This window comes from Hydractinia symbiolongicarpus, chromosome 6 (genome assembly GCF_029227915.1).
Source record: "Hydractinia symbiolongicarpus strain clone_291-10 chromosome 6, HSymV2.1, whole genome shotgun sequence".
In the NCBI taxonomy this organism is placed as follows: Eukaryota; Metazoa; Cnidaria; class Hydrozoa; order Anthoathecata; family Hydractiniidae; genus Hydractinia; species Hydractinia symbiolongicarpus.
In genome coordinates this window covers 30,544,076-30,566,472 of record NC_079880.1, presented here as the reverse complement: position 1 = coordinate 30,566,472, position 22,397 = coordinate 30,544,076, and the positions used below count along the sequence as shown (strand labels likewise).

Here is a 22,397-nt window from a genome sequence, read left to right as displayed (position 1 = left end):
AGGCGCCAACACAGAAAAATTAATATTTGTGCAATTTTTAATTTTTTCAATGCTGATAATGCCAAAGTTACAAACTACAGTCCTTCCTTATCTGTACTTTCTTGTTTCTCAACATTGCTAAATTATGGATAACAAAATCTATACATATCTGTCTGGCTATAAATGCTTTACAACAAAACAATTTGGCTTTTAAAGATCCACCCATCGTTCACGCTTTACTTATTTTAGTCAACGATGTTACTGATGCATTAAATAGAATTTTTTCACTCTCTGAGTATTGACCTTTCTAAAAGCTTTGACACAGTAGAGCATGAAATTTTTGTCACAAAACTTGAATACTTTGGCGTAAGAGATAATAATTTATTCTTTTTCACGGAAAATATTTTTTTCAGAGTTAAAGAGACGTCTGTTAGTATATAACAAACACCTAAAGAGCCCTGGAGGCAAGGTTGTTTTTAAAAATGGTCATATATGTATTTTTAAAATGGCCTTATACATTTTATCGTGTTTGGTAATATCATCATCAGCGCGCCATATGTTCCTCACCGTAACAAAAGTTACGAAAGTAATAAATTTTCCTGACCATTTTTTCTTAGCCAAGTAAAACTGCTTGTTCGATGCACAAACATATGTTAAAAAGTACCAGTACAAAGTCACTCGCCTCTTATACACTTATTTAAACAAAAATTTGTGTTTACCTCGTTTCTAATAGATTGAATTATTTTTCATACCTAAACTTCCGCACGGGGGTAGAAAGGGGATAATGGAAAATATATAGAGCTTTGTTTTGGTAACTTTGCATGCAGCGAAGACAGGGAAGTGCGAGGTAGTTTAAAAAGAATCTTTTCCTTTCTTGTATATATTTATAATCATGTGACTCGCTTTTTTGACCAAAGCAATTATTAAAAGTCAACTTTCGTTAAATGGGCTACGGAACGACTGTTAGTTTTCGACTTTAGTGACTTACACGGAAGTCGAGCTGATGGCGGCGAAAAACAAAAATGGCTATTTTTCCGGCATGTATGTAATTTACAGACTCAAACATATAGATATATCTAGAATTTTTATCTTATCTTGGTCATGTTTTCATCCAGAATGAGTCTTGCTGAAATATTTCTTTGTCATAATACTTTCGAAAAAAAAAAATTAAACCAACGAGCAAAATGCGCTGGTCTGATCATTGCACAAAACGCGTTTGCCGGATTTTTAATATGTGCGCGGTATATTCCAATTACTTTCAAAGATATACTTTATCTTTGGGCCATACTACTTTTGCTGTATTTTTTCTTTTCGCAAGAATTAATCCTCGTTTATTTCCTAAAAATTGCTGATTAGAAAAAAATAAATCCATACAAAATGCACTAAATTAAAATTCTTAAAAAATTGAAAATCATTCCTTTCCAAACATTGAAATACTTCTGGGTGAACCAAAACTACATTTTCATATAAATTTATTCTAACTGCAAGAAAATATACAGACGATTCTATTTTTTATGTTTTCAGGATTCTCTCATAGGTATCTATAGCAATTTAGTTCTTCTCTTTCTTGATACAGATAATCCCAACTCTTGCGATTAAAGGCCAGTCACCAAACCTTGTTCCGTTTAAATTCACAACACGATATCAACTATCACTTCTTACTTTTCCCTTTCGTTGGTTTACTTTTACGGGCTTGCTTTTTGCCCTTCCCCTTCGCCGAAAAACCGGCAACCGGTTCTTTCTTCATTTTAATCATGGCGTCTTTGCTGATGTCATCATCATCACCATTATCTTCTTCATCGTCAACATCTGCTTGGTCGTCGTCTTCTCCAAGTAGAACACCGTCAGTTGAAGCAATTTTTGTTTTTTTGGCAGCTTGGTGCACAGCGTAAGGTGTCTTGTGAACGTCTTTGTTATACAAACGTGTAAACGCTGATTTTACCTAACCAAAAAAATACATTTGTTGTCAACGAACATTTAAAAAGTCGTGAGAGTCAGTGGAAAAAAATATCCAAAAATTCATCTTCAATGCCAAAGGAACGAATTAGTTGTGTAAGAAATTTATGCGCATGAGTAGTCCCATAATTCCTAATTTTGCCTAAAATAGTTTGAATAATGACTTTTTCCTGGAAATTAATTTTTTCAGATGGCAAAGACAATTTGTTAAAAAATGGACATATAAAAACACAATATCTAAGAAACTGTTGATATAACAAACTTCTATATACTCGTTGTCGTAAACCATATTTCAGAGAAACAAACTAAAATAATAAAAGCAATGCAACTCAATCTTACCTTGGTTGGAATCTTTGCCGTATCATCCGATTCCTTACCCCATTTTCCGATTTCCATAACGGAATCCCAGTCTTCTCTTGTTAAATTATACTGATCCATAAGATCAATGACTTCCTTAGCTGCCGCATTGGCGTCAGCATCCTAAGTACCAGAGAAAATATGAAATAGTAGAGCGATAAAATGCGGTTTGGTCAAGCACTTAATTTTTGCAGGATGAAATTACTTGAACCAGGGTTTATTTCTGTTCATTGCTTTTCGTAACCTGAGAAAATGCCACGCGCTGAAATAAACGGTGCACGCTCATTCCTAAATTAACCAAAAATCGCCGCAAAAAAGGAAGCGAAGCACAACGAACACAAAGCTTACTTTTTCTAGCAATGGTTGTTTCAAGCGGTTTTTTAAAGTCGATATATAATCCATGTTTATATCTGTTTTCATGCAGTTACAGCTAAAAAGGAAACAAAGCATTTAAAAAATTGATTACTATGAAAACTGCTTTATAAACCAAGAGGGTAAAAAAGAAAACGTATCACACACTTATCACTCACTGTGGACACGATAATTATAACCGCTTACGATAATTCATAATTTAAAGTCACCTAAAACATTCTTGATCACGTTTCTAATTTCGTTATCGTCTACCCATAAGTAAAGTTTACGGTACATTTTAACTTCAAACCCGAAAGTTTTAACAAACAAGTAGGCCAGGTTAGAATAATACGAGGTGACTACACAAAAACTTTTAAAAAATACAGAAGACATAAATAAGCCGAAATAAATACCTCAAAGCCATATGTGTTTTCAACTCTTGTAAGATTCGATCGTGTTTAGTACGACTGGAGTTTTTACCAAGCCACTGAGGAAACTCGATGCGTTGTCCCAAATGTCCAGACATTTTCATGGAAGGTAAAACAGTAGAAAACAAACCCTGTATAAATATATTTAAAACAAGTTTTACATGAGCAGCAGAAATCGGCCTTTCATTGATATTGTGATATCACAAACCTTCCAAAATGCACTCACGTTCATATTTCCAAAGTCAGACAGGCATTTTATAAGTTAATTGAAGTGATTTTATACCAAACAAAACAGTGACAAAAAGTATGTAAAATGGACACGAATTTCGGTAGATTTATGAAAAGATTTTAGGTACGTGGCTAAACAAAGCAACCTAATTAAAAAGATTATGAACTTTAGAAAAAAATTAATTGATAACACAACGGTTATCAAATTTTGACAACTTTCGCAACATGTTTGAAGTTACAATAAAAAAATCTCCAGCTCTACCTGTAGAGGTAGCAAGCTCCATTGCTGCCGGGTTCTGATCAGATTCTCGACAAGACAGCCGTCTGCGATTGCATCAGCCGTGTCGCTTACAGCATCCAATATTTTCTGCATGTCACCTCTAAATAGCAGAAATTTTTTTTTTTAATATATTTCTTGTGTCGATAGGAGTAATTTTTCACCGAGATCTTAGATTGGGCCTTTACATTATAGTTTAATACAACTTTGTTGAAATTCGCAATTGTGTTCCATGTGGTTCATTTCTTTTCACCAAAATATCGTTGTTAGATTCTCATTCAAAAGACTTTGTTCTCGAAACAACTTACCATACTCTGATTATTCACTTTCTTAGTCAAAATTTACCACTAACGTAAGGGCTAATTGTGGAATGGTTCAATTTCTGTCACTGCATGCCATACAAATATTGAAAACATAGTGGCCTAATAGATTTAACTTGACGAGGTTGCCACAAAACCTAAAAATCTGTTCTTTTGTCGCAAATCATTATTACAAACGGCAAATTTTGCTACCTTATTCGGGTAGAGGCTAAATTCCAGGTATGAGGATGGCTTCAGCCGCGAAATTTAAACAAATTACTATTCTAAGTGGATTTTCCACGGACTTAACTTCCTAGGACAGTCTGCTCGAGGTGGCAAAAACCCATTTGTGTTTTAAAATTGTTTAAGACATTCTTTAAAAGTGAATGTCAGTCCTACAAGACAATTCAAAGTTAAGAAATCAGGCTTCAAAAAAAAACAACAACAATTACTTGCATTGCAGACAAAAGCAGTCGCTTAGCACAGGTTTCAATTACACAACAACCACCTATCAATGATTTGTAAAGACAAACCTTCCTTCGCTCGGATTGACACCCAGATAATTTTCTTGCATAAAAAGCGGAATGAAAGAATAATCCATGAAAAACAAATCCGACTTTTGATTTATCGACATCTTCGATGCTTCACTATGCGTGAATAACGTCTTGATTACATCAAATGGCCCCTGTTGTAAACAAGCATGTTTACGCAAAATGGCAGGTGGAGTAGTGTCAAAGATATTTAATATTTAATAAAACAAAGTAAAAAAAGTTGGATGGTAAGTATACGGCATGGCAAGTATTGACTGATCCAATTTTACTACACTCCCGTCATGCTCGGAGTTTTTCAATCGAGGTAAACCACTCTTAGCAGAAAATGAATACGCGGAAGAGCCCTAATAAATATTACATCCACCAAAATATGCTAGTTAGAACTCAACGTTTACCATTTTAATATTCTTCTTTGCATTGTTAGCTTCAGCCTTTGCATCATCGTAGGACAGTTTGTTGCTTGTGGCTGTCCACATCTGAAGGTTATGTACAACCTAAACAAATACAACGTATGTAAAGAGTGCGCTTTACTTTACTGATAGAATGACATGGTTCAAAATAATGCTGTCTTCTGTTCTTTATTATACGGCTACTTCACGAAAAACCTTTTGCTATCTACGTTCTTTTACCTAAAAAATATAAGCCAAGAGAACTAGGGTAACTTCTCTTATCGATCGAAATGAAAAAGTTAAAGACGAGACATTAGAAAGCAGGTTAGTAGTTTTGGAGAAGATGAAGTAACTATTTTGAGATACAATATCAAAGAGATATTTCCTAACGTCATCTGTTTTACAGACAAGGAAACACACAGTAAATTGCGATTACCATGAGTATATAATTTTTTTACTATTTATTAAGTGCGTCCAAGCCTAGTTTCGAGTGCTAACTGTCCCTACTTTAAAAAAAAACAAATCTGCAAGAAGAGTATTCCAACCTGTCGTATGTCTTGGTTAGCACCCACCACAATCTGCTCCATGGCTTGTGGAGGTATCTTTAAACCTTCTCTGCTGGCTATGCTGAGTGCAAATCCCTAAACGAACCAGAAATAAAAGGTAGTCAAGGGATGGAAATATCATTTCTTATGCTTTATAAAGGGGTGCGAAATGCTTTCGGTGCACAACTTTATTTCACTCCAATGTCAGTTAAAAACCAACTAAGGTATATTCTCGTTTGTTTATTGTTTAGCTTATTTTATCGTTATTCATTATATAATTATATATCTAAGGTCCATTCAAATATCAGTAACAAGAAGCCCTGGAGGCTCTAAGAACATCCGCTCGCTACCAAAATATTTGATGGCAACCTGCTAATTCGTTGTGTTATCGTGCCAAACATTCGAAGAAGTTTGGTGGATGAAGCTCTGAAGATAAAGCACGCAAATGACATTATATCTTACAACAAACGCAAACAAAGCGAAGCGAGTCATAATGAACTCACAATTTAAAATAAAATAAAATAGCCTATCATTCATAGTTGAAAGTCTTGTGATTAAAACGTTTATGGTCTTAAACAGCATTTAGTTGACAAAAAATCAAAATTTTGATGCCCCCATCATGATCGGCATACTTTTTTTATTAACTGTGCCAATTTTTGTTGAAAATGAAGTAGTTTTAATTTTTGGACCAATTTTGACCTAAAATGACATTTAAGGTGGCAAAAAATCAAAATTTTAATGACACCATCATGTTCAGCATACTTTCTTTGTTAACTGTGCCAAATTTGGCCGAAAATAAAGTGGTCTTAATTTTTGGAACAATTTTGGCCGAAAATGGCATTTAGGTGACAAAAAAACAGAGGAATGTGAAATCCCAGAGTCGATTTTTTCTCAAAAAATGCTCCAAAAGAAAAAAACGACGGTTTCAAAGAATTTCCTACGCCTTCGGGCGCGGAAATTCAATTAGTTTACTGTTGTATCATGTTCATCAAACCAGCCAAACAACCATTCGCGTACAACATTTAAATACAGAAAAAACAGCCGCTTCGTAGTGCTATATTATCTTATAAGACATTCCTATGTGACAAACACTGCTACCCAATTCCAATTGATGACAAACTGAATTACCTTAATCTGTTCAACACGTGGTTTATAGAAGCGAAGATCAAAACAGTGATTGGCAAGACTGCGAACTTTAGGATGGTTTCGATCGTTGCACATACAAATGATAGGAATTCTTGTCTTCTTGATCAACTGAATAAGTTCCTAAATAATCAGATTGAATAAAATTAGTTTTCTTACTTCTTCACAAAATGGAAACTCATCATCCTGTCATTGTTGAATCAAAAATAAAAAAAATACTAAATGTCAAAATTTGCGGAAAATTCGAAAATCTTTTCAAAAATTCACCCAAAAAGATATTTAGCATCCAGAAATCGGTATCGAAAAAAATAGGGAAAGACAAAAGACTCTTTGATATTTTACTTTCTGTTAACCGATAAGAATCGCTGCAAATGTGTTTTTTAGAACTTTGCTTTTAAAAAAAAGAAGAAAAAGAAGAAAAACAAAATAGCGAACAAAATATTTTCTCATTAACCTGCATTCCACCCCTGTCTTCATTACCAGCCATACCGTCAACTTCGTCCATAATTAATACATGATTCTTTCCACCATTGTTTGAACCTGGAAATTGAAAAAATATTCAAAGTAAAAAAGTTGAGTGTTCACTTTAAAAAATTAAACTTTCAAAATGTTCTGGTTTGCAAAAGGTATGACACAACCACCACATTTCTACATTAACATCATGTTCAAAAGACATAAAACTTGAAAATAATTATATAATTATATTATTTTACTCCCTCACAAGAACTATACCCTTTTCACAGGAGCTAGCCCTTCCATCAAAATCATACAATAAAGGAAAACCGCCCAAAAAGAAAACTATTATAACATGGTACAAAGACAAGGTGATTCTGAAACCTAGGAACCGACAATTATGGCAATGCTTGTATTTCATGGCAGATTTGGCTCGTGTATTGATGCCATAACGGAGAGAAAAGAGAGGAAAAGAAAGTTTCACTCACCTTGCAGCATTCCGTTAACTGTCACATTTGAAAGAGATTCTTTGATGACAGTTTCAAGCGCTTTCTTTCCACGTGTGTCACTTGCATTCATCTCAATGAAAGAAAAGCCAGCGTCCTAAGAAAGAAGAATATCACTGTGTTAAAAAAGCAGAAAGTGAATGCCTAGTTAGTACCCCAGACTTTGCATTTTTTTGTTTATTTATATTTTGCTTAAAAAAACCTTTTCTAGGTTGAATGTTAGTAAAATCTCCCTTCAATAGATGTACGTGAACACCATACAATATTTTTTTGCAATTTACCTGGCAAACTAAAGTAGCACTCGTGGTTTTGCCCACACCAGGCGGGCCTGATAATAAAGCTGCCCTAAATATCGAACCATCATCTTTGCCCGCATAAAAATCTGGAACAAAAAAATCAGTTTAACAAATAGAAAACAAATTGAAAAAACAAAAACAAATGTAGACCTATAAAACTGCAAGGTATATCACAGACTGTCAAGACAGCAAAATTGGAAGTCACTGCATTAGGGTACGAAAACATTTTCAACGTCAATGAAATAAAACGCTACCAAAACAAAATCTTATATGAAAACCAACTAGCTTTCTTACCAATAAAACGTATTTCACCATCGAAATTCCTAATTTTTTTCATCTTTATGAACAATGAAATAAAATTCAATAAATCAAACATATACTAAAATAAGAATACTTGATTTCGTCTTTTTTCCTGGTGCATTGTTGTCTTGCCAACGCAACAGCCATTTTCTCAACTTATTAGCATTGCTTTTGTCACCTTGCTGGCCAACAATATTCTTCATTGCTTTTGGTTTATATTTATCAACCCATAACAACGACGGGACACCTAAATATATTTTTATATTTTTATTTTTTCTGAACTATGCAAAATGTTTATAAGGATCACAGGGTTCTAATTTAAAACTAGCTAACAAAGTCTGAAAACACTTTTCCATGTTACTTACAAAGCTGTAAGAAAACTCCTACCTTGTGACAAATTCGGACTCGACACCACAGGTGATTGTGTGTTTTGAGATGCAGGTGATGATAGTGCACTCTTTTGTGAATGCACCGAAACAAAACTCTTCGGGGTGTTTTGACTCTTTTGAGATTGGCTAAATTCCGAGATACTTTCTGAATTATTGCTTGACTGACTACCATCTATTGTCATTGGACTTTCGGGTGTGAGGCCTTGCATATTCAATTTCTTCGACGTTGTCTTATTCGGTTCAATGTTAGGTGAAGTCCATTTCTTGCCAGGTCTTGTGCGCACCAGTTCCAGAAATTCGTCTTCACTCAGTTGATGGGTTTTATGTTTTAACGCCTTAAAAATACATTGTTTAGTAAGCATTAGAAAGTTTCATGTACTGTTTTTCCAAAGGTCGTTATTAGAACGTTAGAAAACATAAGGACTGCTTTTCTACTAAATTTAAAAAAATGATTTAAAACACGCACTTTAATCAAGAATACAAAAAGTAAGAAATTTGTTTTGTTGAAGCAGTCTCATTATGTAGAAAATCAGGACACAAATTACTTTGAAATCTCAGGAGTTTATGTCATAACCCAGACTTTAGACTCCTTTTCGATTTTAGTGGGAATAACATAAAAATAAAAAAATCAGAGTTTCACAACCATACCTTTTCCATTTTCGACTGACCAGGATCTTTTCCGACAATAACAAAACTGGTTTTGCCACTGACCGACGTGGTGACTTTACCACCATAACGTTTGACACAATCAACAATATCATCACGTTCAAATGCATCAAGAACACCAGTAAGTACAAAAGTTAATCCTTGCAAGCAATCCTCAGCACCCTATACAAAACAAGACTTCGACCTTTATAAAAAAGTTGAATAAAACTGCTTTTTTGCTTGGAGTTTAATCATTTTAATTTAATTCGAAATGATGATGTTAGTTGTAAGAGTATTTATAAAAGAAGAAGTTTTATTTTAAATTTAGAAAAGGCAATAACCTATAAACTTGAAACACTACTAGTTCTTTCATCAAAAGGGCTACAAATTGAGAGCTACAATTTAATAGAATTTAAAATCAAAATCAAAGCATCTCTGCATACCACAGGCATTTCTTTCGACCCTAATGCTGATGGACCCTCTCTATTTATGTAAGCCCGATAATTTGTTTTTTTCTTCGCCACAGGCGTTTCATCTGTGTGTGGAGTATTTGGTGTCTTGTTGCCATCAGGTGTATGCGAGTGTAAAGAAGCAGCAGTCAATGGTGTTGCTGCACTTGGAGAAACTGGTTTCGGTGAAGATTTTTCTCGCTGTGGTGTTTTATTCGTATCTAGAAAAACACTAGAGTCAATAAGTAGTAAATTTGATGTTTTTGAGGCGCATAAATCTAATTGGTGGACCTGTCACCCTTTTTTGCTCAATTTGGTTAACTCTTTACCCACTTCGTCTGTAAGTTATTAGACTTGATGACTTTAATGGGGTGGCAGTAAAGCATTTAAACTGTATTGGAATAGTGACTTTAATGGTGATAATGGAACTCGTCAGACTTGACGTAAGGTTTCAAGCAGTAGAATACAAAACTAATAAGTGAGTTTGATTTAAAAAAAAATACAGTTTACAGGTTTACTGTGCACTAATTTTTTAATATAATGCCACATTAATAAGATGACTTGTCTCAAAATATACAACATAAGTTCATTGGATTTCCTGATAAGATCTTTCTCCGAAAATCCATAAAATTTACCCGTTTGTTTTTCTTTTAAAAATAAATACTTGATTTCACGATCAGATGATTTCCTATCAGTGTAACAATTTGTCCAGGTAAAGTTGCAAAAATTAGATTTTTTCTACAAAAAACTTTTAGGCCTCCTAGGATAAAATATGTTTCAAAAATTTCCCTATGCAAAAATTTCCCTATGCAAAAATTTTTACCTATAAGTTACATTCTAAGTTTAACTGAAACTTTTACTCACCAGGTTGATTTTTTGCTTTCTCCTTGTCAACATCTTTTGCTTGCTTCAGGTACTTCTGTACCGAGTCTTTCATTTTAGATTCCACAGGGTCAACTTGGTCTGTTTTGGATTCTGTTGTTCTAACCTTGGTTGAAAGTTTGCTGGCTAAACTAGAAGTCTTTGATGCATTAGCCTAAATAGCAAAAAAATTTTTTTTGCTACTAGTCAAAAAAGCGAAGTGTAAAAATATATCTGCCTCGGATCTCACCTTTTTCGAAGGTGGTGGTGTTGGCTCAATAATTTCATCATTGTCATCATTATTATCATTATTGGATAAAACAGATGCTTTCTAGGAAAGGAAATTAAAATAGTTTTGTCATTTAAAGCTGAAACTCTAACATGCCTACAAAGAGAACAACAGAACTGTAAAAAAGAGACATGTTATGAAGTAGCCAGAACCAAATATATGATACATTTTTGTTTTAAAAGAAAAGTCAAGTTTAACAAGACGTATGATATACGCAAACAACCTCGCGAATAAAGTTTACAAAAAGCTGTCTATCAAACTGTGATTTTTATTACAATTTTGCTATTCAGATAGGCAATAATATTTGTTACGTACTACGCAGTTATTTTTCAAAATTGATTTGTGAGATCTTCTTGAACAGAAAATTCCTCGAAATTTCAATCTTTGATGGGTCTTGGATAAACTGAGTAACAGGAAGAAGAAACACCACAAACCCCACCTAAAATTTCCTAAATTCAGTAATTCAGTAAACCCCCTTAAACCCTTTGCAGCATTTTTTTGCAAAATAATGTTTATAATAATACGCCAGTCCCGTGTGTCTGTGACAGGCAAAGTGGATGTCTTCGTTTTCCTTTGATGTTGCCGAAAAATGTCTAATATGTAAAATCTTCTGACGTTACGACGTGACAATTTCGGTAAGTTTCCCAAACCTGGGTCCCAAAATCCGTTTCGGAATGAACGGGTTGATGACGTCATTAAAAAACTTCAAACCCCAATATCTCTGCAACCGCTTGTCAAAGATACATGGTCCTATACATTTTCTTGATCAGCGTTTTAAGATCTACACAATAGAGAGGCAACGTGAAAACAAGCTTCTGAACTATTTTTTTGGTGGATGGGTTGCTGACGTCATAAAATTCAAATAATGCTTCTTTTTTATTTTTATCCTGCCTCAGTGGATTTTCCCATGGACTTTATGGACTAGTGGTGTTAATAATATGCTATAATGCTTAAGTATATTTACTGTAAAAATATAACGGCATAAAATTTACATTTACAGTATTTACAAAATGTTGAATATAAAAACCTTTCTAACGTTGCTAAGGAGGATGTCTTCAAGCAAGATTCTAAAACCCATTACAACAGTTTTTTATGGCAACCATCAAACTTTAGGACGACGTTAGACCTTCAAATGTATTAAACATACATTTGAAGGTCAACGTTGATACATCATTATTTGATTGTAATTTGTAAGTTAAGGTTTGTTTATGGTAATTTAATTCTGGTTAAAAATTACACTTTTGCTGGTGTCTACTTTGATGGTTTGTTAAGCAAATTGACAACATTGTATGAATTATTTTTGATAGACTCAAACAATTTTTTTAGCCAAATACTCTTCTTTCATAAGACCCGGTAAAATTTAAACCTAGGCTGGTTGTTTTTATTTTTGTTTGTAACACAACTTTAGAATTTGCAAGGATGTTTTTATGGAAAATTTGTGTTGTTGCTGATCTGGCATTTTTACAATCTTTTTGTGCTCATTATATATGGTGACAATGGGAATATTACTTCTCTGATAAAAAAACAGTTGTAAATAAACTTAACACAGAAAATTTAAGAGTAATTCCTGATCTCAGATTTTTGCATACTTTAAAAACCAGCATAAACTCTCATTATTGGGATGTCTTTAACTTTTAAATCAAAAAGTTATTGTTTTGTAGTCAAATGTTTTTCAACAAAATTCCAAAGTGTGGTAACATCATCACTCTGTTAAAACGTAATCGAGAAATGTTACTAAATAAGGGAATTATCCCTTGAAGTATGAGCATCATAACACTATTAGAACAAAGTTATAATTATTAATCAGTTTAAAATCGCAAACATTTGTCTAAGAACTTGCTATACAAAAATTACTGAATAGTTAACTTTGAGTTATGAGATATCTGCTCTGTGGCTCCAAACATTTTAACAAAAGCTATCTATCACAAATACTACAAATACTTTGAAGTTCTGACTAAGGGCAAAATTTTTTTTTTATATAAATAGGTTGTATCAAAAAATCATACACATTAAAGTCATTTTCTTGTTCCTTTTCAGGACCTATTTAAACAAGAAGCCCTGGGGGCTCTAAGAATTTCCGCGCGCTACTAAAATATTTGATGAAAACCTGCTAATTCGTTGTGTTATTGTGCCAAACATTCGAAGGGGTTTGGTGCATGAACCTCTGAAGATAAAGCACACCAGTGACATTATATCTTACAACAAACGCAAAAAAAACGAAACGTGTCATAGTAAACTCACATTTTAAAAGAAATTGCTAACAAAAAATACAGCCTATCATTCATGGTTGAAAGTCTTGCGATTGAAACGTTTATGGTCTTAAATGGCATTAGTTGACAAAAAATCAAAATTTTGATGTGACCATCATTTTCAGCATACTTTTTTATTAACTGTGTCAATTTTTGTCGAAAATAAAGCAGTTTTAATTTTTGGATAAATTTTGACCTGAAATGACATTTAGGTAACAAAAAATCAAACTTTTGTACCATCATCATTTTCAGCATACTTTATTTGTTAACTGTGTTAGATTTAGCCAAAAATGAAGTGGTTTTAATTTTTGGACCAATTTTGGCCTAAAATGGCATTTAGGTGACAAAAATCAAAATTTTGATGTCACCATTATGTTCAGCATACTTTTTTTGTTAATTGTGCCAAAATTTGTCAAAAATAAAGTAGTTTTAATTTTTGGACCAATTTTGGCCTAAAATGACATTTAGGTAACAAGAAATCAAAATTTTGATGTCACCATCATGTTCAGCATACTTTATTTGTTTACTGTACCAAATTTTGTTAAAAATAAAGTAGTTTTAATTTTTGGACCAATTTTGGCCTGACATGACATTTAGGTAAGAAGAAATCAAAATTTTGATGTCACCATCATGTTCAGCATACTTTATTTGTTAGCTATTCCAAGTTTTGTTGAAAATAAAGTAGTTCTAATTTTTGGACCAATTTTGGCCTAAAATGACATTTAGGTGACAAAAATCAAAATTATTATGTCACCATTATGTTCAGCATACTTTTTTTGTTAACTGTGCCAAATTTTGTGGAAAACAAATACCAATTTTGGCCTGAAGCGTCAATACTAGACTTCCCAGTAGTTAAGGAGCTTGGGTACGAAGTTTACATCTTTGACCGACCAACGTGAAATCCCAGGGTCGATTTTTTCTCAAAAAATGCTCCGAAAGAAAAAAACGACGGTTTTAAAGAATTTCCTACGCCTTCGGGCGCGGAAATTCAATTAGTTTTAATTTTCAACAAAGATATAGAGAATGAAGAAAAGTGACTTGATTTCAACCTTTCAAGTTCATTTGGATATTTTTTGGCAAATAGTGATGCCAACATGTTGCAGTAGCTGCAACAAATATGAAATGAGCAGTAAATGCTGATATTTGTTGTTTATTCACCTTTTGTTGTGAAGTCCTAGTAGGTTTCTGAACAGATTGCATCTTTACATCTTTCTTTACCTAAAAACAGACAAAAAAATAAAACAAATTAATGTTTATAGAGGATAGTCCATGTCATTGAGTTCCTTTTTGATGCTAAAAATTTTGTGGGAGACTGAGCAAAGCAATTTTTCATTAAAAGACCTGGATGTAAACTTAGAAATTTTCTAGGCAGTCCAAGAAGAGCTTGAATCTTTTACATAAACATTGGTATACAAGCTTAAATTATATTTCCAGATCAAGCAGTGACTTGCTAACTTAGTCAAAAAGGTAACTTTATTAAACAAACCTTCTGTGGAGATTTTGCAGTCCCCTTTACAGGACTCTGTTCAACAGCTTTTGTTTTCTAAAAAAACACATTTAATTTAGAGAATAAAGTAGGAAATCCAAAGTGGGCTAAACCTAAATAGATTTTTAAAGAATTACAAGGCCAAAATCAGGGTCAAACTCATTAACACTTTGTTTTCAAACATGGGTGCTTATTTTAATGGCATGCTTTAACAATGAATTACAGCATCTACAGCAAAGGAGATTGTCAAAATAAACGCGTTTAGTTACCTTACCTTTCGTGGTGAAGTCCTACATGCTTTCTGAATAGACTGTATCTTTGCATCTTTCTTTACCTAAAAACAGCCCATAATGGGACAAGTTATGAATGTGTACAGGGTAAAAAGTGTACAGGGTATAAAGAACCAAATTAGATATCAACAATAGAAAAGGCTAAAGAGGCATGTGTATTTATGATGAATTCTTTGACCGTAACAAACACTTCCACTTATCTTCTAACATGTTATGGTGGAGGTATGCATAAAGAGTGATAAGTAACCTTTTTAGATGGTGGATCATCCATGTTATCATCCTTAATATCAATTTCAGTGACAGGTTTTTTAGATTTGTCTTCACTCTTTTCTATGGAATCAGATGAATCATCTTCTGGCTAAAAGTATTAAGGTTACTGTAAAGAAAACTAATTTTTTTTTAGGTTTTTTGCAAAAAATTTATGACATATAGAAAAAAAAGTTCTCTTTCGAATGACATATTTTATATTCTATAAAAATTTTTGGAACATCACTTTTTTCTGGAAAAAGCCTTATCAGAGTTGTTATATTCTTCACACCTTCAACAAAATATGTGCAAAATGAGTTGTTCATATTTTTTATAAACATTATGCATGATATGGAACTCCCGTTTAAAAGTATGCATAATATTTTTTAGATAGTTTACTTTCACCATCGATATATAAATATATGTAAACGTTGTCGTAAAAAAATCATTAAAGTTAAGGAGTGTGCATATGAAATCTGAGATGGCGAAAAAGTCGAAGTCAGCTGGTGTAGATAATTGTCCTAACAATAACGTAATCATGTTTTTAAAAAATAACAAACAAAATTATCTAACAAGTCGACATGAAAATCTGTGCATTCATACGGCTATGTGCCATACTTTCAGAAGTCTTAATATTAAATTGGAATCATGTCGAAATATAGTTATAAAAGTAATCCTTTCCGTTCCTCAAGAAAACGTAAAAAAAAGGGTCATGGTTTGATGATGTTGGTGAAAATACACCTTTAATGAAATCATCAACAAGTCGGAAAAAAATCTTTAAATAGGGAGAAAATGATTGCAGTGAGTAAAGTTCGTTTTCTGATACAGACGATGACTTCGATGATGACGAAGATAAAATGGAAAGTAGTTCTTAAATAGTGAACATAAAACTGTTATCAGAATATGTGAAGGAACAAGTTGCTTGTAGACAATGCTTTTCAAAAGTTGAGGTTGAGGAGAAATCTAATTTTATGGTGGGATTAGCAACAAAGCTAAGCTCCAACTGTTCAAATGAAAGTTGCGTCACCCACATCACGGATTTTACACAACAGAAAAATCGGAGAAGGTTTTTGATATTAATAGAAAAAGTGTGCTTGTGAGCAGAATCATAGGAAAAGGACGGAAAGGTTTAGAAGAATTTTGCAGTGTACTTGGGCTATCGCAACCTGTCAGTAGACCTGCGTTTTCAGAACACATGGATTATATAGAAGAGAAAGCATTCGATTTGATGCAGAAAAATATGAGAGAAGCAGCAAAAAGGGTCAAAGCTATTATAAATAATGACACAGAAACTCAAACTGTCACAGATTTACCAACTTCATTCGATTGCTCATGGAGCAGCAGAGGATGGTTAGCCAAGATAAGAATTGTATCATCAATAGTGGAAAATACTTGCAAGTGAGTACGCCCTCTTGTAGAACAAGAGGGCGTACAGTACCGCTTGAATGTAACTTTACATGTACGCGAGTTTTACAACCTCATGTAACGATCTCATGTCTACATGAAGAACGTTCACATATCTTTTGTTTACACACGAACTTAATTGCTTTCTATTGTTATCGTCATGCGTGAGTCAGAACAATAAGATTTGATGAATCCTTTTGTTGTCACATGTAACATGCATGTTATTGTTATTCTTAAAGATCACGAAGGCTATTGAAATATATTTTTTTAGAAAAATGAACGAACATAACACGTTAAAAGCATTTTTATCGCTGTTTTTCGTTCTTAAAATTTTATAACACAATCTAACTAAGCTTTTCTATCTCCCTTTTTCGTTCTTAAACTTTAAAAATGAGATCTAACGAAGCATTTTTATCGCCGTTTTTTTGTTTTTAAACTTTTAAAACACGATCTAACGAATCTTTTCTATCGCCGCTTTTCGTTCTTAGACTTTTAAATGCGATCTCACGAAGCTTTTCTATCACCGTTTTAAGTTCTTAACTTTTAAAATGCGATCTAGAAAGCATTTCTATCACCGTTTTTCGTTCTTAAACATTTAAAATGCAATCTAAAAAGCATTTCAATCGCCGTTTTTCGTTCCTAAACTTTTAAAATGCGATCTGAAAAGCATTCTTAAACTTTTAAAATGCAATCTAACGAAGCTTTTCTATCGCCGTTTTAAGTTCTTATACTTTTAAAATGCGATCTAACGAAACTTAAATCTTTGTTAAATTTTATTTTCTTTCGTTGATCTCTTGATGACTATAGCAATTAAATACAACAATGGGACACACGCAGTTAACATGAGCTAATTAAATTTCGCGAACAAGACATGAACTCTATTGTTTTCAGCATGCAAAAATAGCTCATGTGTTTAACAATAGGTTAACAACAACAACAGAAAGTTCTGAGTCTACCAAAAGCTCATGCAAAGATGATAACTATCGCATACATGCAAAGTTACATTCGAGCGGTACTGTAGTACTGGATCAAAGGGGCATAGAGGACGAGGAGCAGCACAAATAATAAACAATTTGTGACATTTTTCATTTGTAGCGTATTTTTGTATATACTATATTCTTATAATTGTTGTTTTGGTATTCCTAAGCAATCACAAAATGTTTCCAACGTTACTTCATACGCATACTCTCGAATTTCGCCGATTATGTCTCCAGGTGCAGTATCTCGAATAAATGCTAACATCGACTGTGGATATTTGCAATTGGCATCCTCAGGCCCGATTTCCTTTACCTACAAGAGAAAAAATACAAATTTCCAAACAAATTATAAAAGGACATGGTAACTAAGTTGATACATATTTTTGAAAATTAGACAGCATCAATATTCTAACCTTTAACTCACAAGCCCACATACAATAGTGCATATAACGGATTTGTGTATTAACTTTTCCACGTTTTTGGCATACTTTTACTGATTCCATCACGTTTTCAATGAAAAGATTATCATCGAATCTAGGAAATGAAAATATTGTGATTGTGTAATACAAAAAACACATGATGAAAATTATGATTTTCATATTTTCAACTTACCCTCACAAACCCATTTCTTTAAGAACTTCTTCGGCAATCGTATTCCTATTCTTCTCAATTATTTTTTTCTTTTGTGCTACTAGTCTTGGGCATTTTTTAATTGCGCTATGTTTATAAAGCTGTGCCTTGTAACCCTGACTTCTGTCTAATAATAATTTTGAACGCGCGCACGAATATTCAGCATAAACAAAAAGTTCGCAATTCTATCATCTTTCTGCATACTCAGTTCACACATTTTCATAACACCTATAGAAATCTTTAAAAACAAATATCTCATTAGTAAAATTTGGCATACATGCCTTTAGGTTTGTGGTCTCTTTTTCCGAAAGCTTCCTATTGGCTCACTGAAATTTTCGGTAATGAAAAGCTGAATAAATTATGCACAAAAGGTTCCCGATTTTAAGTATAAATTACTTATAAGTGAATTATGACGACAGAAAGAAAAAATATGCAGTTTTTGAGTAATTATAAATTATTACAAATAATTTCATAACAACGTTATTAGAAAAAAAATCTGTGAACCTTTTTGATTTTAATTTATGCTGAATGTAATGGCGCAAAAACGAGAAGCCTGCGACCATGCTTTCGAAAAAAGAAGCCATTTTAAAACGTACAGTGAAAAAAAGTGGTGTGTGTTTATTTAATTATATTTTCTTTTTGGAAAATCAACGTCTCACAAAAATAACACCATCAAATACGTCTTTCATCAAGCATTCAAAAACAAAAAAAATAAGATAAAACATACAAGTATTGATAAATTATAAGAGTTTTTCTGACACTACTTATCAAGTGATTTTTTCCCCTTACAGTAACCTTAAACATCGAAAACAGGTATATGTGCAGAGAAAAAAATTAGCATGCACAAGGGTTGACTTCTTTACCTTTTTTCTTTTAACTGAAGTGGTGGAGGAAAAGAAATCTTCAGCAGTAGTTGGTTGTAACACTTCTTTTTTAGGTGTTATTAATTTTTTAACTGATGATTGTTTTTTAGCAGATGCTTTTTTAGTGCCGTGTTTTCCTGGAGTTTGATATGTGACAACAATATCATCATCATTTTCTAAAAAAAAATAAGTATGATAAAAAAATTAATAATAATAACTTGATTCCTTTATGTAATACAATGCTGTGCCTAATTTTTTGAAAAAGAAAAATCATTTTTTGCCCAAACAACATCAAAATGATCAACACATTTCCTCACAAAATTCTGCTTTCACAGATGCACCCAATTAAAAATAAGACACATTATTCATTATTTAGAAACATCAGGACAGATTATTTTCATCTTTGTGGTTATTAACTACGCTAACAACTAATTCTAAGACATCCATACTATTTCAAGAACCACATAAATATATATATTTCTAATATCTTAATTTCAATTATTAGTAAAATATGGACCCTTGAATGTCTTTAATACCTTTACTACGATTCTTTGAAGGAGTCTTTAAAGGAGTCTTCTTACTACCTTTTCCCTGATCTTTGCTATTTTTGTTTTTTCTATTATACACAAAAAAAAGTCTTTAGGAATTATATACACACAAACATGACAACAAATAAAACAAAAAAGTAAAAGTTTTACCTCAACTTTGATGGTAATGGTTCCTCATGGTCTGAATCAGATTCTAAATATTTTATAGTAAGCAAATTCACAAAGATTTAAAATAAGAACTTGTTGAAAAAGATAACACCATGCACACATCAGAGTCATTTTCTAATTATATATACAATCTACTTGATGACACAGATTGTTTCTGCATGTAAAAACCCTTAGCAGTCCCACTTAAGAAATCCTTATTTGTTACACTGTTGCTCAATGGCATGGAAGTGGTGAGACCAGCTCCTTGATATTTTCAAAGTTCTCCAAACACAAGGTCAAGAGGAGGTGCAGTAGGAGCAAACGTTTTCAACCACTTTGCTGAAATATTCAGCTTACAATTTGTTGACTTGACTGCATCAATTATGTAATCAAAACATTGGTACATTTTAATCCAGGGTGCTTTAACATTTGTTTTAGTTTTCATCACATGCATCAAACTCATCAATTTGCACAACTAATTAAGTTACATATTTTCATATTATAACCTATAGGGAAGCCATGATTTGTAGCTGTATTCTGCCAAGTTCCAAAACTGATAGCTGTATCAGCAAAATAAAATGCATCTTGTGCTCTAACTTTTCAAGCATGGTGCAAGAGTTTCTTGTTCCATATTGTAAACACTCCAAAAATGTATAAATAATTTAGCCTCCATAATTTCGAATCAGAAAATTGAATTGATGCACAAATATTACAGAGGCAGATGTACATCAACCATTCTAACTTCAAATTCATCTTGTGAATTTAGCTTTTTTACACTGACTAGCACATGTGACAATGGATTTAATGGATTTCAGAGAAGAAAAGGTTTCGAAATATGACCCTAATATTAAACTCAATGTGTCAAAATTTATGTTAGAAAATGCTGTGTTGGCATAAACAAGAAAGGTTTGATATTGTTTGGGGTTTTTACAAGGAAAGTAAAATTGTAGTTATGGAAGGCAAAGTCACCCATAGCTTGAGTTTTATCCACATTATTACCTGATTCGATAGTTAATCTTTGGTTCTTTCTTTTCTTGTTTTTATCTCCAATTCCCTTTTCTTTCGAATCATTTGCTGGTTTCTGTAAGTAAATACAAAGATGTGAAAGAAGACTTTAACATGTCAATAAAAATGTACAAACAGAGATGTATGCAACAACTTGATGAACTATTTTGATGTAATGGCAAACAACACAAAAAACAAACGCTAAAGTTGAGTTAAAAATATCCAAAAAAAGGATCTTTTTTTAAGGTGAAAATTTTTTAATGAATTAGCTTGTAAGAGCCTCTGGGAATTTTCCTCAATTTTTTAAATATTTAATTTATAATATATTTACTAACTGCAGCTAACCCCAGTTTTTTCATCCTTATTCCATCTTTTAAAAGTAAATAGAATAAAGTGTTAATTGTTTTTACTAGTTTGTTTTTCTTTCACATAATTTATTGAAGGTTTTTAGATTATGCATTTTACTTTTTTCAAGATAACTCAATGGGAAAACAAATTTGTTTGTAAATATACTTTACTGTTTATAATAGCATTTTCATATTGATTGTATGTAATGTATCCGGTATGTAATGTTCTTCTAAAAAATGGTGGGTAATCATTATCATGCTAACATGGGTTGGACCAGGTATTTAAAATTTTCAAGGCCACTAAAGCTATTCTAGGTCTGGCAGACACTAGACTTTGGAAATTCCATAGATTAAATAGATTCTGGAAAAAATTTTAGGTTAGATTTTAAATTTTAGATTTTATTTTAGGTTTATAACCTGATAGCGTGTTTCTTTTCATTTGTTTGTTTGTTTAATCACAGGAAGCAAGAGTTATTATAGGTTGAAACTAATGTCTACAAATAAAAAGAAAATAACATTGTCTGATTTAGTAATGTCGGCATTAGCAGAAGATCGACTTGTTCAAATTAATTTTAAATTCATTATTATTTCGGAAATCGGAGACAAGGAAATTAAGACTGAGAGAGTGGCTAGTTCAGACACTCGGTTCTCGTGTTTGGGGTTCACAAGTTTAAACGTCCCCCACTTGTCTCCAGCATGAAAAAAAAAGACATAGAATACACACACACATGTTTATAAAATGATTAGGGTAAGTAAAAATACGCTAAAATTTTTCCTTAAAACGATGCGGGTTATGCAAAGGTGGGGGTAAGTAAAACACATCGATTGAAATTTTATGCGGGTTATATGAAGGTGCTGGCTATCTGACAGCATCTTGCTTATGACTTCCTAAAAAAGCTGAACTGCAGGTTATACGATGTGCAGGTTATGTACCGGAAAATACGGTAGCATCAACACACAACACAAAAATTATATCATAACAATTCCTTGTAAAATTTTAAGTGGCATATCTTAATGCCACGAATAAAACCTGAGGTATTTGAATTTTCTAATTTTAAAGAGCAGGACATCCATTTAATACGGGGCATTTAACAGAGGAGGGTGTTTAAGCTAAAAAAAGGTATCAGTTTTCTTTTTTAAGGATGAATTTTCTAATTTTTATTGCTATCTTATAAAAAAGAAACCTTTCTTTTAGTATGCTTTTCGGCGCTAAAATTAGCTATGGTCTGTAAAATATATTAAATATTGGTAAATCAAAAGTTTGTTTTGACAGGAAAAGAAAGACAACACAAGGAACTTTAACACACTGTACAAGCAAACTCGCCATGAGGGTGATACTTTCACACATCGAGGCAATGAATATAGGAGCTGATGCAGAAAGTTATTTTGGGCGTCGATAGCCCCTGCAGGTATTTTTTCTTGATGCAAATTATTGCTTTATTTTCACCTAATTTTTTAGAAAAACAGGGAAGTGTTGGCTTTTTCCAATCAAAAAATAATTATATCAGCATAAA

General features: G+C 32.7%; 3 protein-coding genes across 3 annotated transcripts in view; 1 reads left to right on the top strand and 2 right to left on the bottom strand.

Annotated features, from left to right (window-relative positions):
• LOC130648081 (dual specificity tyrosine-phosphorylation-regulated kinase 4-like) overlaps positions 1–22,397 on the top strand; it is a 70,047-nt gene that overhangs the window by 5,582 nt on the left and 42,068 nt on the right. The gene's annotated exons all lie outside the window — the stretch shown is intronic.
• The window catches only part of LOC130648079 (replication factor C subunit 1-like), a 29,871-nt gene continuing 8,912 nt past the window's right edge, over positions 1,439–22,397 (bottom strand). The window contains exons 3-28 of the mRNA XM_057454098.1: positions 20,531–20,612; positions 19,535–19,577; positions 19,373–19,452; positions 18,837–19,012; positions 14,964–15,074; positions 14,701–14,760; positions 14,427–14,483; positions 14,099–14,158; positions 10,653–10,733; positions 10,406–10,577; positions 9,536–9,762; positions 9,096–9,275; positions 8,446–8,782; positions 8,153–8,305; positions 7,744–7,844; positions 7,445–7,559; positions 6,958–7,043; positions 6,489–6,626; positions 5,361–5,456; positions 4,822–4,920; positions 4,409–4,560; positions 3,562–3,679; positions 3,057–3,202; positions 2,641–2,722; positions 2,275–2,415; positions 1,439–1,921 (exon numbers count right to left, since the gene is read on the bottom strand). Coding sequence (XP_057310081.1) covers positions 1,631–1,921; positions 2,275–2,415; positions 2,641–2,722; positions 3,057–3,202; positions 3,562–3,679; positions 4,409–4,560; positions 4,822–4,920; positions 5,361–5,456; positions 6,489–6,626; positions 6,958–7,043; positions 7,445–7,559; positions 7,744–7,844; positions 8,153–8,305; positions 8,446–8,782; positions 9,096–9,275; positions 9,536–9,762; positions 10,406–10,577; positions 10,653–10,733; positions 14,099–14,158; positions 14,427–14,483; positions 14,701–14,760; positions 14,964–15,074; positions 18,837–19,012; positions 19,373–19,452; positions 19,535–19,577; positions 20,531–20,612 — 3,384 coding nt within the window. The 3' untranslated portion in view covers positions 1,439–1,630. The remainder of the gene's footprint in view (positions 1,922–2,274; positions 2,416–2,640; positions 2,723–3,056; positions 3,203–3,561; positions 3,680–4,408; positions 4,561–4,821; positions 4,921–5,360; positions 5,457–6,488; positions 6,627–6,957; positions 7,044–7,444; positions 7,560–7,743; positions 7,845–8,152; positions 8,306–8,445; positions 8,783–9,095; positions 9,276–9,535; positions 9,763–10,405; positions 10,578–10,652; positions 10,734–14,098; positions 14,159–14,426; positions 14,484–14,700; positions 14,761–14,963; positions 15,075–18,836; positions 19,013–19,372; positions 19,453–19,534; positions 19,578–20,530; positions 20,613–22,397) is intronic.
• Positions 15,084–18,822, bottom strand: LOC130648084 (uncharacterized). Its single transcript, XM_057454104.1, has 2 exons — positions 17,757–18,822; positions 15,084–17,656 (listed from the first exon to the last, which is right to left on the bottom strand). Exons 1-2 carry the CDS (start codon positions 17,940–17,942, stop codon positions 17,486–17,488), a joined length of 357 nt encoding a protein of 118 aa, XP_057310087.1. The 5' UTR covers positions 17,943–18,822; the 3' UTR covers positions 15,084–17,485.

Excerpts from the sequence above, each read along its gene's own strand:
- LOC130648084 (XM_057454104.1), bottom strand. The coding sequence starts at position 17,942 with ATGAAAATCATAATTTTCATCATGTGTTTTTTGTATTACACAATCACA. Across the intron at positions 17,657-17,756 it reads TGTGGGCTTGTGAGTTAAAG|GTAAAGGAAATCGGGCCTGA; the intron begins GTTAGAATATTG and ends TTTCTCTTGTAG.